The 16283-nt window shown below is 34.4% G+C and overlaps 1 protein-coding gene across 1 annotated transcript in view; it reads left to right on the top strand.

Annotated features, from left to right (window-relative positions):
* The window catches only part of GRIK2 (glutamate receptor, ionotropic, kainate 2), a 354035-nt gene extending 337897 nt beyond the window's left edge, over positions 1 to 16138 (top strand). Inside the window, exon 16 of the mRNA XM_014964600.1 lies at positions 11122 to 16138. Within this exon, the coding sequence (XP_014820086.1) occupies positions 11122 to 11286 (165 nt within the window). The 3' untranslated portion in view covers positions 11287 to 16138. The remainder of the gene's footprint in view (positions 1 to 11121) is intronic.
* Positions 16139 to 16283: the final 145 nt, after the last annotated feature.

Raw genomic sequence — 16283 nt, 5'->3', positions numbered from 1 at the left:
TTTGAGTAATGTAATAACCTGGAGTGTATTTTGAGCTAAATAACTCCTCTAGTCCTACCTAAGATATAGTCTCACTCATTTTTTTCAGAGAGAGTATTGGGAATGACAGACATTGACCTTGTCTATGGCAGAATTTTGACGTTCCAGTTGACACACTGGGAAAAGGGTAGGAGGAGATGGGAGGCCAGAGGCTGTCCTGACTGCATTCTTGCAGAGTAACCACAAGATGGTGCCTTCTAATTTCTCAGAGGGAAATTTCATTGTTACTTTTTAATAGAATTTATGTCACAATGCTCACCTTTTTTTTTTTTTAATTGCAGCCTTTCTAAAAAATGCTAAAGGCTTGTATTATTTCCTATTGTTTATAATATAAACATCTAATTATGCCGTCTGCTTGGAAACATGTTATGAAGCAGACCTGTTTTATCTAGCCAATCTTGACAATAAATGCTCAGTCATTTGCATTTTATAATTGCTTTTTCTGGTGAATGACCTGCTCCCTGATTTTAACAGGCACTCAGAGGGCAGTGAATAAGCAATGTTAGAAGCAGAAGCCTTTTAAAACAATTACTATGTTCTTTTTCTTCTTTATTGATGTACTTCAATGTATTATGGGTTTATGTCCATTTCATCCATTTAGTTTTGTATAGCTCATATTATTATTGTAAGGGCCAGGGAAAACATTGACCTTGAAGACCATTAATGTTTAGCATAATATAATGATGATTCTCAGTTTGAGAATTTATTGACCTTTCTTTTGGTTTTGGTTGTTGCTTTTTTTTTAGACTTGAGATTATTTCCATTTTGATACCACCTTCACACAGTAGTTAGAAATTACCATAAATATCAACTGTGTGGTAGAAACTATGTGCACACTGCTGAAAACTTTAGGATGAAATTCACAGTATTGCTGTAGGCAGTGACAAGAATATATAGAACATTGTTTGTTGTCATCCTTACAAATGGTTGTCCTTGGACCTGTCCTGGTTATGGTTTCTTTGGAGAAGGTAGTGTTGGCTTGAGAAGTTATCTTGAAACCTGGTTTTATTAATGCAGTGGACCCACACCCTTCCCAAGAGGCAAGGAGGGGCCAAGGACGGCTAGGCTGAAAAGCTGTTGTGGTGTAACTGTATAAAGTTGACACCACGTCCTGCTTGTGCTTCTCTCAAAAAATGTTTAACTGTTCTTGATTTGTTTACATGAAATTAGTGTGAACACCAGTATGAATTTTTTGCCAAGGTCCATCTACAATCTGTTTGCACCAGGATATATTTAATTTATTGTGTGTTAGAATGCCTCTTTTTAGAATTGAGGTGAGCAAAGTGCATACATGTAACTTCCACTAAATGGAATGGTCTTACCAGAAGAAGTTAATCAGTACTGTAATATTGTGGATGGTTATTTATCAGAGGATATGTAGAAACTCAGTATTTCCATCTTTGTTTTAATTTTAACAACAGTGCAAAACAAAATGACCACTATAATTTTATATGAAAAATGAAAAGATTTTGAGGATCTCTTCTTACTTTACCAGAATACTTATGGTATGGTGGTTTTTTTTCCAAATTTTACTAAATTAACTTTCATAAAAGTATTTTCAATTACTTTCTCAAAAAGTGCAGTTATATCAGTGTTATTCAAGTTCAGGCAATATTCCTAATAGTTAAATATCAAAAGCCTTTGATATTTGGGACAGTAATTTATAATAGTTTTGGAAAAACCTCAAAGTAAATCCCAGCCTAGTGATTTTTTTTTTTTCCTTTCCAGGGGGAGGCAAGTTCAAAAGATTTTAAAGTTGAAAAGCCTATTCCTCAGGCTACAATAAACAAAAGAATGTGGACATTCTTGATAAATCAACATAAAAACTTTGGGATTTATATCCCAATAAACTTTTATACAAAATACAGTCAGTGATATAGTCTGTATAGTCATTTCACATTTTGTAATGAAGTAACCTCAGAATTTTTGATGTTGACTGGGAAAAGCAGCAGAAGCTGTAACAGGTCATGAAAGGAAATGCTTTCCAACTTTAGCACATTGCGTTCTGCAGATATGCAGTTGGAAAATTGGGAATTTCTGTCATCCTGTACTCCCTTGAGCACTGTATGTGGATGTATAGAGTTGTATGGCCAATTGGTGTGTAAGTGTACAAATTACTTCAAGTTGAGGTATTAATTATAATTAAATATCCTCTTAGAAACCACCTAAGTATGTATGAGAGGATATTTTCTAACAGAATAACTGTTACAAAAACCAACAACAAAAAAACCCAAACCAAAACAAAAACCCCCAAAACCAAAATTAATCCCACAAAACCTCCCACCTTTCACAGAGAAAATTACATGAAATGACAAAAATGGAAAAAAGCAATTTCACTGACTGTTGCATTTTAAAATCATTTGAAAAAAAACCAAAAACATTAAAAACAAGATCTCTATTTTGATTTTTGATTGCAACTTAACCAATATCTATTTTGGTAATGGACTTGAGGTATTTTTGATTTCTTAGTTTGTAAAATTCAAGAAACAAAGAACAGAAAAAATAGAAATATATGTAAAGCTAACCATTGCATACATACAAATGTAGGAAAATGATTTCAAAAGGCTCACTGTTGCTCCATAGGTATTCACTCAAACATCAGTGCTTAAATTACAGGTTTGAATTATGGAATATTTTACGTTTGACAAGAATTTAAAGTTGTGCAGAAAATTTTTGGAATCCCCTACATGTCATTCATTTTATAGCAAGTATAGTTCACTTTCACCCATTACTAGAAAGAAGAACATTCCCATTAAATAATTTTTAGCTCCTCTGAAAAAAGTATTTTCTTCATTCTCAAGGAAAAACCTGCCAGATTATAGAAAATGATGCCTTTCTAAAATTTTTTTATAGTCTTCCCCTAAATATTTAGTAAGTCATGTATACAAATATTTTAGTATATAGTATTTATCTTTGCATTTTGAGTTAATCAACTATAATCATCTATAGCTAAGTGTAGTACTAAACACAGTTTAGTTCATCTGATTTAGATTACTTTGACTTTTGCATAAATAAGCAAAGTAACAACAAGCACTTCCAGCTGCCTTTTAGATTGAGAAAATATCCTAGACTGCCAGATGAAACCATGTAATTATAGAGAAATGGATGTTAACCATTTTGATATTATGTAGTGTGGTATGACTATAACAGTGTTTCCAAAACAGAGAACTGTTGGCATTAAATTAATACTAATAGTCTCTCTCTGTTCAATATGATTTGAGGCCAGTATTAACTTTATACTATTGCACTGAACTACAAATTTTTTTACACTGAATACTGTACAGTCAACTTTAGCTCAGCAAACTTTAAAAAAGATATTTAGACACAGCTAAATTCAGATAAGAAAGGCTGTATTTATTTTCTAAAATGACTCTAAGATGGACTATTTCTTTTCAAATTAAACTATATGGTATTATATACAGTATTTTAATCCAGATAGATTTATACTCCAAAGGATCCAAACATACCATCATCACCCCTTCACCGTGCCTGAAGATCAACAAACCTGACCTTCCTTGGATGAACAGAGAATGAAGTTAGATCTAAGATAAAAAATTATTTAAAAGGTGAATGAACTTTCACATCCAGCGGCTGAGAGCTCAAGATCTCAGGTGACTGATTTCAGTGCAATCAGGATCATGTCTGCTGAAAGGCAGAGAAAAACCATGCACAGTTGTGATCCTAATATACATAACTATTAAAATGTTACATTGGATATCATTCTAAATCAGATAGGCAGTACCATATATTCTGTTATTTATTTACTAGGTGACAGATACATGGCTGAAGTACTGTGAATTGCTATCAGCACTTATTAAACACCTGACACTCATTTGTAGCCATTGTCCAGGGTCATTGAACTGTGGTAATATTTTCTGGAAGAAGACCTGGACTGGTGTGGCAAGCTTCACACCAGTAGAAATTATTGCCACCGACTGAAATACAACTGACAAATAGTTGTTATCACCACTGATCAAATTTGAAAACCCAGAACCACACTTAGGAACCTAGAGAAATCTGAGATTGTAAGTCTCTTACACAAGGTGGAACTGAATAATAAGGGTAGCTAATATCTTCTGAATGCTTCCCTTGACTTGTCCAACAACACCTATCTCCCTGGGATTAAGCTGCCATCATACCCCTATTTCAGCCAGGTACTGGAAGCACAAAATAACTGCACCATCCTGGTCTGACAAGAGAGTAGGACTGTGTATCATCTGCGTGCTGATGACACCACAGCCCAAATTATTTCATTATCTCCTCAGTGGCCTCATATACATGTTGAGAGGAGAGATGACAGGATGAAACCTTTTGGAATCCTGCATGAGAGAGAGCCCTCAGGGCTGATGAGCAATTGCCCTATGCCATCCTCTGGGATTTCTCTGAGAGGAAAGAGTGGAACCACACAAGTGCAATCCCATCTGCCCCAGCCTAGGTCCACAGGTGAGTCAGAAAAAGCCTCATGGTCAGCGCGATGGTCAGAAAGGCTGCTGGCAGACCTAAACAAAACCATCATTGAAAAAGCTTTCTGCACTGGTAGGAGTTCCCCATCAACCACGGGAACTATTGTAGCTGTCAGGCTGCACTCAGACTGGAAACCAGGTTAAATATTTTCAGAAGACTTTAGATGGACTCAGAGTTGTTTTACCAGAAGTCTGTAATCCTCCAGAGAGCATTTTGTTCTGTCAGGAAACAAATTTTAGAATTTGATAGTGTCTGAATTGTTGGGGTTTTTTTGGACACCAGTTGATATTTTATTCAAGGCAAGCTGGAATCTTATTCTCCTCTTGACAGACACCAACATTCTATCTAGAAGTGGCCTACGATGAAATCCTGTATGTCATCTAAGTTCATTGTTTAACTCTCAAAATCAGTGAGCTCTTTAGTCTGTGAAAGATTATTTCAGTGTTGTTTTATTACAGGCAGGGTCAGTCCCATCAGATTCTTATTGATCCTCTCCATAAAATAACTAGAAAAGTCCTTGAAACAATCAGCATTCAATTCTGTTACAGGGTGAAGCTCCTCATGCTTCATAGAATCATAGAGTCATAGAGTTGTCCAGGCTGGAAGGGACCTCCAAAGGTCATCTAGTCCGACCTCCCCGCAGTCAGCAGGGACACCCCCAACTAGACCAGGTTGCCCAGGGCATCAAGCTGTCTGGAACAACTCTATTGGTCTTGACTTTGTAGATACTATGGTGGAAGAAAAGTTTAGTTTCTGGAACTAAAATTTTTATTTTGCTTGATATTATTGTCTTTATTTTAGTAGATGATGAAATCTCCCATACATTTTGGCCTGAAAATAACTTCCTAAAATGGCTGCTCATTCTACTTCTACCAAAAAAGCAGTAATTGCTAAGTCTGAAATAGAGAATATATTGATAATATGTTCAGCTAATTGATGTGAATTTGGTCTACAGTAATTGCACATTATACTTGCTATGGATTGAAAATGTACTACATCTGAAAAATCTGTGGTGAAATAGTTTTAATGTAAACATATTATATGTGTATATATATGTGTGTACATATATATGTGTACAACCTCCAATTAATAATCATGCCTAAGACTAGGTATATAACTAAGCAACCTAAAAATCTGATCTTTACAAGTACACTTTAATAATCTTTTCAAGTGGTAATACTTCAACTAAATGAAATATGATTTCTCTTTATCTGAGGTTATTTTCATTCTCTTAGTTGTTCATGTCTCTGTGATCCCAAGTCAACCTTTTTTTAGAATTCATGTTTCCATCTAGTGGGTTCAAGACTGACAGGTTTTCATATGCACCTCCTGGAGGACTGGCATACAGAAGCAGAAACCTATTTGGAGGGAGGGTCAGGGTAGGACTGTGCATTCATTCTCAGTTAACTTCAAGAAGATGAAAACAGTTTGATTGATATATCCTACTAGATGCTAGAACATTGACCCATAACATAATAAGACAATTCAAGATTGCTGCTGTTACTGCTTTAAGAAAATTAAACAAGGTTTCAAATCTTATCTGACACACAAGACTGGAAGTAATGAACTTCTGAGTAAATCTTATAGTTTTTTATTGAATGTAGAGAGTCAACTTTATATTAACCGCATCAAAGTTAATCAAAAAAATATGAAAAAGAAAGTGGAGATTTTCATATTTAAAACACATTGAATATTATTCACTTAAATCAGAATATTATGAGTGGTAAAGGCATTTTATGCCTGTCTTCCTGTTACTCTTTTTAGTCTGTTAACAGCAAAATATATGGTGATAGTCTCATAATTCTGTCTAACAAATGCTAACAAATGATTTCTAAGTAACTTTCTAAATTCCTAGAAAGCAATATAATGAAAAGTTTAAATATTATCTAGCTTTCATATTAATACATACATGCTAAGACACATTTTTTTCTCAGGCAGTAAAACCAGGCACAAACTGTCTAAATAGATTGTAAACAGTGGTAACATTTTGCAAAATTATTGTCTTGATTCTACATGACTTGTGAGCTGTCAACTGCGGCAAAGAATGAAGGAGTTATCAGTTACTTCTTTTCTCTTCTTAAGGAGATGACATTTTTAAAAATTGCTTTGTTTTAAAAGACTAAGTACTATAGTTCAGATTTATTTATTTATTTATTTTTACACCTGAACTCTTCACTTAGAAGTGCAGCTCTTTTTCTAATGTCTTATAGTGATTGTTTTGCTACAACAAAACAGTTACACTTAACTGCACTTTTGTTTAGAGAAGTGTATGCCTGCCTTCAGCTCTTCTACTATTTGAGTATATCTAAGATGACTTGGAGGCAGCATTTACTTTCTGGTAACTTTTAAGAAGATAACTTACAATTCTGTAAGGGTTGGTGAAAAATCAATAATAACTGATGTTCTCGTAACATGCCTGCAGTATGGAAGGTAAGTTGGGGGCAAAAGGTTATTTTCCTTGAATTGAATGGAGAATCTTGTAATATATACTAAAAGCATTCAATTTCAGGATGGACAACAGTGTTGAAATATAGCTTATAATTTCTATAAATACTTCACTGATTTTCCCTAACAATCTGAATGGTCAATTGAACTCAGAATTGAGATATTGGACTATATTTCCTAAAATCATATCTAAAAATGTCATTTATGTGCCATAAAAAAAATATATTCTAAAGCTGCTTCTTTTTTTCATGTCTAATTTTCCAAAAATTTCATCCTAGCAGTGAAAGAACACAAAGTTTAACTGTACAGAAAATGGAGACCTTACACAGACTGGAACTGAAACAAGACAGTATTTTCTATTTAAAAAAAAGGTCAAACACAAGTTAATCCTTTGTAAATCTTTATTGAGCATGATTTTGCAATATGTGGGAAAACTCTTCCTCATGTTTCCCAGATAGAACCCAAAGAAGAACTAGATTCTGGTCATGAGAATCCAAAGAAGAATAAGATCCTGATTATGAACTTTTACATATCCTTGAATTCATCTTTCTTAGCATACATGACTATTTCAGTGAATAACATTTGCAAGAAAAAAAAAAAAGTAATATTTCTCTTATTCAGTGTTCAGTTACCAAAAAGGTATTATCTGGAAGCTAATGCTGTTCACTGTTTTCTGACACTTTATATTTAAAAATACATAGCATGCATACAAAATTAAAAGACTTTGTAAATTAATTAATTAATTAATATTTTAATTAAGTATGTGGAGATAAGTTTCCATGAACTTAATTTATACAAAATCATTTGAAAACACAGAATGGAAAAATTTCCTAGATAAAGTAACTACCTCAAAATTATGTTAACTGCCTTTTTAAGACTGTCAGTCTTGACAATATTCCTCATTTAATGAGTTTTCAGATCCAGGTAAAACTCTCAGTTAAAATGTCTTGGCAAATTCCTTGAGATGCCACTTTCTCATTTTCAGGATATTTCAGAATATTGGCATTAAGTGAATGTATCTTTTTACCTATTGGCTATTGATTGTCATCCTATTCCTACTATTATTCCCTAAAAATTTGCACTGTTTGGTAAGTGTTTGCAGACTTAGCAAAAGGTTTTGGTGTATTGATGCATCTTGAAAAGGATTCACTCTGTTTTGGAAGTCCTGTTAGATGTCTTGGCAAAAAAGACAAGGGACACAGTCTTGAAAGTGCAAAGTGCTAATGCACCATTTTTAAATTTAGAAGGATTATGTTGCTCAGAATGTTTCAGTTAGGTCTTTGATTCCAGAGATGAGAGCCTTATAATGGCTGGAGGTGGTGTAACACTGAGAGTTGCAGGACTTACTCCTTAATGGATTCCCCGTGAAATTCCTAAGTTATGTGTTAGATTCCCCACGCAGTGAAAATGCCAAGATCTGCAAGCTTTAGCAATTTAGCCTGTAAACCATTTGGGAATAATAAATTAAATTTTGCCATTTTGAAAGATTTCAGGGTTAATTTCAGATTAATAATCCTAACTACAGTTCTGATGTTAAGCAGCAGCACTCTCTTAAAAAAAGAGAAAGTCTAAGTGAATTGAATATTTTTTTTCAAAGTACAGCTAGATAAAGAGGAGATGCAGTTTCCTGCTTTCTACTTAACATTAAGTAAAGATACCTTATGCATGAGGATCTGACATATTACAGCTCAGACCATTCAATTAAAAAGAGATTGTTAATATGTCCATTTCAGAAGTCACTCCATGTAGCCAGACAGAAATGACAAATTTTGTGTTGAACTTTGGCATCTGAAGGACTTATGGTTGACTCTGCACTGGAGAGATATACCTGTCTCTCCTTTGGATTCACAACTTAAACTTTTCTCACATATAGATGGCTAAACCCTTTCTATCATAAACTGAGTAGGTGTCATTCCTTTATTTCAAACTGCGGCAGGAGAAAGAATGTTTGAAAGGAAGAGTATCACAGGCCAGAGTAGGATTATCCCTTCCTTCCCACCTGCCTATTCCCTTACTTATGCAAAGCACTGGAGGAGAGGGCATTTGTTCAAGACTGGGGGGTTCAGGTTCAGTTCTAACCCATGACTAAGACAACTCATGTCTCTTTTGCACTAAACAGAATTTTACATAAAAATATTGAAGTCATTACTGAAACAGGAGCTACCACTGAAGCCTTTTCTCTGCCACTGTGTGCTCTAATCCCTAATCTACATAACAGTTTATGCTCTCCCTCTCTCTACCACTCTGCCTCTGTTAACCGCTTCCATGAAAAGTGGAACAGAATAAGTAGGTGGAAACTGCAAGTGTTTTTACCTTGAAATGGTCTAACGCCTGTAAGATACAGCCCTTTGCGAGACACTGAAGTTTAAATCTCTTCTGGCAGAAGACAGTATTGGATTGACACTCTCAAATGTGTCTTACATTCAGCTCTAATGCTTCAGCCGATGAATGGCTACACAGAAGAAAGTTGTAAAGTTTGCCACATTCCTTCTTTAGAATTACCACTTTTTTTGAAGAGCTATATTTATTACACCTTTTCAGAGCACACCTGCTGAATTGATGGCCCTATGCATGGAGAATTGGAATGTGAATTCTGATGGATCCAGGAGTAAGCCAAGCACCAATGTGTTTAACAGAGTTTCTACTGACTATTGTCAAATGACAATCCTATAAAGTTTAATGTGGAAAACTGAGTGCCTAATTGTTCAGAGTGCCTTCAGTCCTGGAGGCTGGAAGCTGATTACAGATTTTGATAGACAGTTTCACTTTAGGCTCACAAAGATCTAAGTAGGGTGAGGTGCTTAGATATTTTCTGGATCTATTGTCCAAGTTCCACGTTTGTATGAATACAAACAGTTTATAAATAAAGCTGAATTCTTGATTTAGGAGATAAATTAGACAATTAAATATTAGCTGATGATATATCACTAATCACATAAAATCAAACAATGATCAAGAGATATTTACAGTAATTCTAGGTGTTCTGTATTTTTTTTCTCTTTTCCTAGATCATCTCCCTGGATTGGAGATTAGTTATTAAGAAATCAGAATGCAAAAAGATAGATTATATCCCAAGTTTGCTTTGGGTGAGAGCAATTGTCAGAGGCTTGTCATAACATCTCAGGCTCTGGGATGTGTTATCTAGTTAATATTTTTCTCCATTAGTTGGAATACATATAAGTGAAAGTATGTCGTAAGAGTGGTAAAATGACAGACCACAAAACTGAGACTCTTCATCCTTACTTTTGTACTTCATCAATACTCCAATTCTCACACTGGGGAGAGGCTAATTTAGCACACTATTAGTAGTTGATAATTCAGTCAAACTGAGGGAATAAGGGAGATTTTATTTTGCTTTTCAAATTTCTTGCACAGAAAAGTGGTAAAAGGGGATCTAGCTTTTGTTGAAAACACGTTAATAAACTATTTTGCTCATGGTAAGTTCTCGTAATATGAATAAAGATTGATTAACTGAATATTTTTGGCAAATATATACTACACAAATGATAGTCTGTAGTGAAAGAAGTGTTTAGATACAGAAGAAATTAAAAATAATGGAGTAGATATTTGTTTTAAGTAATGGGTCTGCATTTTAAGGACATTTAAACATTAATGTAGGTAAACTTCCTACACTAAGGCTTGTTTTTTTGAGAAACATATACAAATGAAATTTTTATATGATTTTATTATTTTGTTTATTTTTAATTATTATTTATATTATTTCTATTAATAATATTTTAATTATTATTTATATTATTTTATAGAAATTAAATTTATTATTTTGAAATATGGGAAAGGAGATTTTACTCAATGTCTAATGTATGTGTTACATTCAGGTGCTATTCGGTAATGCTAACCCATGTTAACAGAACATCTCTTGGAAATATTTCTATATATCATATGCATCCATGGTTAGTAGCTGCCAGATAAAATATTGTAGAGACAAGGTGGTTTTTTCACTGAGTCATCACATCACAGCTTGATAAGTCATTTTAATTATTATGCGATGCATATTTAAAAGAGGGTAATTTGTTCCGAGCTCCAGGCTGAGACAAAGCAAATTTACAGGACTGACAAGGCTGTGCCCATAGAGTGAATCTGCTTCTAGACATTGCAGCTAGATATTTCTTATGGATTTTTTTTTTCTTCTTCTTCTTCTCTTCCCCTCTGTAGAGGTCCTTCTGTAGTGCCATGATAGAGGAGCTAAGGATGTCTCTGAAGTGTCAGCGTCGATTAAAACACAAACCACAGGCCCCTGTTATTGTGAAAACAGAAGAAGTTATCAACATGCACACATTTAACGACAGAAGGTTGCCAGGTAAAGAAACCATGGCATAGAGCTGGGAAGCCAAATACCCCAAGCACAAACTGTCGTCTTTTTTCCAAACAACCTTGCAAGAATGTTTCCTGTGGAAATATGCAACCTGTGCAAAATAAAATGAGTTACCTCATGCCGCTGTGTCTATGAACTAGAAACTCTGTGATCTCAGCAGTTGCAATGGCCAGACTCGAATCACAAGCATCATGGATCAACCAAGTTATGCGGGGTTACACTGTTTGTCATGGGTTTCCACCATTCTGAATGAATGAATGTTCCATGTGAGTTTTGTGGCTGGTTTCAAATGCAGTCTCAGTGAGAAATTACAGGTTCCTTTTGAAGTTCAACGGTTGCCAGGAGATGGAGAATAAATGTCCAAGATGATAATAACCACAGAAGGAGTCTAGTAAAAGTAACATCTCAGAACTGTAGCAGAACAAGAAACCATATGTTCTTCTGAACTTCCAAGCATAGAAGAGTTGGTAACTGCTGGTAAGCTGAAACTACCATCTGGACAGGCGATATGAGCTTCCTGGATGGGAGAAATGTTAAAGAGAAGAAATATGAATCCCATGAATAGAAGGATATATATGAGGATGCTCACCTGTTGTTTGGACTGTCTGTGTCACTGAACTAAGTAAATAAATAATAATAATAATAATAATAAAATCAGTAACTTAAATTTTCCTGGGCTGGAACTTTGATCTAAAAAAACAAACAAAATTCCATAATTTTGACCCACTTTTTAGATGAATGAAAGTTTCCTTAGTACAAAGGAATGTATCTTTAGATATAAGCGATTACTTTTTTTCTTTAATTGTGAAAAGAGGGAGGGGGGAGGGAAGCAGAGTATTTCGCACATAGAGGGCTTGCATTTTAGCCTGAATGGGTTTTGAAACCTTTGTTCCTGCCACTTATTGAACTCAATGGAGCCTGTGCAATTCTCACTAATATTGGAAGTGGGATGGGTCACCTAAAAGAAGTGAATGTGGAGAACTTTAAGGAGGACTGCATTTTTCAATACAGTCACACTACTAAATGAACAAAATTCTTGAGCAGTTTTTTTTTTTTCAAAAAAAAAAAATGTTCAGGTTTATTTGTGGAAATGCAAGATTTCTATGAAAATAGTTTTTGTATGGAAATTTTTGTAATACTTTTTATCAACAAAATAAGAACATGTGTTTCTGTCAGGGGTGTGATGCCAAGCATGAGTGGTAGTGCGTGTGCACCACCAACGTTTGGTGAAAACTATTTTTATCAAGAAAAAGGAATCTTAGAAGAGACATATTTTCAAGTTAGATAATATAAAAAATAGGTGCACTACCACCACTGCTTACCATGCTACACCCCTGGTTTCCACTAGGCTGATAACATGCTGTCATGAACAATTGTGTATAAATGGTAAAAGACACAGACCTCTTGACCACATTGTGATAACAGTTAAAGTGCACTCAGTTTGCTGTTTGAATCCAATGCACAAAATTAAAAAGAAAAAAAAGCATTAAAATTATGTCAGTTTTAGTTGTTTTGTTTTTGCTGTGTGATTTGAGCAATGTATGTACAGTACTTGTGTCAGTACTGGTACTTAGCTTCAGCTTAGTGCCCTATCGTGCTGATTTTTGCCACTAAACAAGTGGCCAGAGAGTTTGCTGGGATTTCTGAGAGAAGCCAGTACAGAACATTGTGATAAGTTTTTGCAGGATCTGGCTCTTAGCTGCTTCAAAGCTAATGTATATGTCCTGCCTGTGGTAAGTTCCTGGACATAACATTTTGAAATACTACCCTACAGATGCTGAATCTTGCGCCTCTGTTTACTGTAAATTTTTTTGTATCTCAACAAAAAATGTACAGGATGGGCTATATAAGAATGTTATGTCAACCAAAAAAGATTATGAAGATAGTCTTTATATGAAAAATGATTCATTTGACTAGTTTTAAAAAAATTCAAAATTATCATAGATAATCAGTCATTGGTGAGTAATGAGAACCTTTGTTTACTGGGGTTTAATTTAATCTTATCATTACCTTTTTAACACAGTAGTATAAGATATATCATTCAAATTGTAGAAATTATATCATGACATTTGGGGGGAAGGGGGAGGTTTGTGTCTACTACCCAGTTCTCATAAATCTTCATAGAGACTGAGCTGGCCATTTCCATTGTGAACAGGGACTGAGAAAGAAAATTCTCTTGTATGTGTGAGAGTTTCATCCCCATTTATGTGATAACAAAGAACAGGTTATCTTTGTCTGAAGCATAAACAAGACAAAAAAACCTTCAGCAAAGATTCTGAAAATGAGGATACTTACGTAATGTATATTTAAGTTTAAGTTAATTCTTTAAAATACAAAGGGGAAGCAAGTAGCTGTCATACAACACAATGAAAACTAATTATGATGGTTTGGAATGGAAAAAAAAATTGGCTATTGCATTTGATCGATGATTTACAATAAAATTTGTAAAATCATGTAATAAAATGCTGTATTATATTTAAACAAACCTTTCTTTTCTCAATTAAGGGTGTTGAAATAAGCAGGATTCCATTGTCATCTTGATGCACATGACTAAATATCATTAAGCTTGATGCGAGCCAAATTTAAGCATGAATGCAGAATATGTCCCAAATGTTTTATTGGGTCAAAGTCCCCCAAGGAACAAAAGTCATAACACAGAAGTAGTGTGGTTTAATTAAGTTTTTAGTGAGAATTTCAGCTTTCTAGTATTAAGGGAAATATGCAAAGTAACTGGAGAATAGTGTTTAAAATCAAGACTGGAAATGCATGGCTCCACAGATTCATAGTAGGATAATGGCTTTTTTTTTAAAAAAATCATACATTAAACCATACTGTTACTTGGTTGTGCATAAGTAATTATTTCTGTATTTTTTCACAGAAAATTAAGATATTTAAGGAAAAATTAGTAACAAAGAGTTGACCCCCAAAGCAGCAGAGAATACTACTGGTAGTTTTGCACTCCAAAAGTCTCAATGGTTCATTTTCCCTTCACTCTTCAGAAGGAAATCCTCAGTGTTGAAGAATACTTCCTCAATTTGAAAGATCTCTGAAAGGCTAGTCACAAAATAGTAAATGTAGTAAATGTAGTAAAAATTTCTCTAGTGTCACTAAAATCAATGGAACTACATCAGTGAAAATCAAGCAAGTATCTATCTGGCCTGTGAAGATTCAGAATCCGTACATAACTGTTTTATATAGTTTCAGATAACATATCAATTAGTCTGTTGATTTCATAGGAGAGGATGATGGGTGCTTCTTTGACTGACCTTGAATGTCACTCCAGAGAAGATTTCTAAAGCAGTTATAACTCAGTTATATGGTGCTACCTGGTGGATAACAATTGGAGGTAAAAATTGAAGAGGACTTTTTTTTTTTTTTAACTGTGTCTGTTTCAAGGAGGATAGATGTTGATAATCTTTAAGGATTCTCAAGACACACAATTTAGACCTTCTATAGAATTCATGTCTCAGCATGGTTATATAGCAATAGATAAGTACATGGATATTGCAGTATAAATGACAAGAAAGCCTCTAGCTTTTTGATAAATGTTGTTTGCAAAGGATTGGTAGTGAAAATTCTGAGCCAAAGAGTTGGATGAAATCAAGACATATGTGGTGCTTTATAGTAAATGAGGATTTGGCCAATTATAGACATCAGCAGCCATTTTATAGTGGTCTCCTATTACACAAACACAAATACAAACATATCCAGGGAATATATGGCAGGTTTTGTATGAGATATTATTCTCTGAAGTTTCTATCTCAATTTTCAGTTGAAGAATTCAGTGTAGGTTTGAAAAAACCTTTTATTTTGTGTTTATATTACTTGAGGCTCTGTGCAATAATCCTTCCTGGTTTCATCCATAGAGTCTTCCTAAAAACCAAAATAATGCTGTTTAACCCTACTACACTAACTAGTTAATATTTCAGAATGGAGAAGACACAATTTATTAAGAATAAACCCCCACCAAAATCCAAAGCCTCAAATAGAAGTAGGAGAAATGCATTGAGATTCCACAAAATCAAAACGTTTTCAGGTAAAAGGGGTCATGAGCAGAGCTAATGGCATACAAAGAGGTAAAAGATAATGCTATAAAATAATTTTTGTATTATTATTATAGTAAGGGTATTAGAAAAATATTTAAAGTACTTTAGACAAGTTCATTTAGTCTGCAAATACATTAGAGTGTCCAAATACATCAACAATCCCAAAATATGATGATTGAAATGCTGACTACTTTGAAAGCAGTGTCAAAACTCCCACTTCAGAGGAAACAAGATTTTGCCCAATACATCCCCAAATGTGTACTGATACAATATTAAAGGCAAAATAAGATACCAGCCTGCGTTTGGGTGTAGAGGAGCAATTGTGCTTTTTGTCATATTTTCAAAGATGTACAGGAAAAGGAAGGGTCACTGAGGTTGACTCATCTGACATCCAAGATCATTGCTTTCCAACCTCAAATATGTTAGCGTCCTTTTCCCTTCCAGTCTTGCCTCTCTGCCTTCCCACAAGCACCTCTGACACTTTCAAATTTATTTTCAAAACCCTTTTTTCCTGGCATTTTTATAAAATGTAGTTCGAATTAAAAATAAAGTTACTCAAGCACCTCATCTCCCCAGTTTGTATCCACCAAGATAAACACAGTAGCTTTTCATGTGACTGTAATCTAATTGTCCTTCTTTTTATTTACTACTCCTCTCTGTCCCCTGCCTGTGTTACCTCCTCCTGTTGTTCTTGTACTTGCCTAGATTGTAAGCTCTTAGGGGGCAGGGAATCTGTCTTTGATTTTTTCTATGTAGCACCATGAAATATGGAGCTATATAAATAATAAAAAAATCAGACCTTCTTAAATGATGTTTGAATGATAGTGATCTGATTGACTGCCAGTCTAGTAATACATTGTTTTAGCTCATTGCCTGAAATCCTAATCACTACAGCAATAGAATAATCAAAAAATAAAAATAATAAAATCAACCCAAAGGAGCTATCACACTGACTC

Source organism: Calidris pugnax, unplaced genomic scaffold (assembly GCF_001431845.1).
Source record: "Calidris pugnax isolate Ruff unplaced genomic scaffold, ASM143184v1 scaffold219, whole genome shotgun sequence".
Lineage (NCBI taxonomy): Eukaryota > Metazoa > Chordata > Aves > Charadriiformes > Scolopacidae > Calidris > Calidris pugnax.
This window is presented reverse-complemented; position numbering and strand designations above follow the sequence as displayed.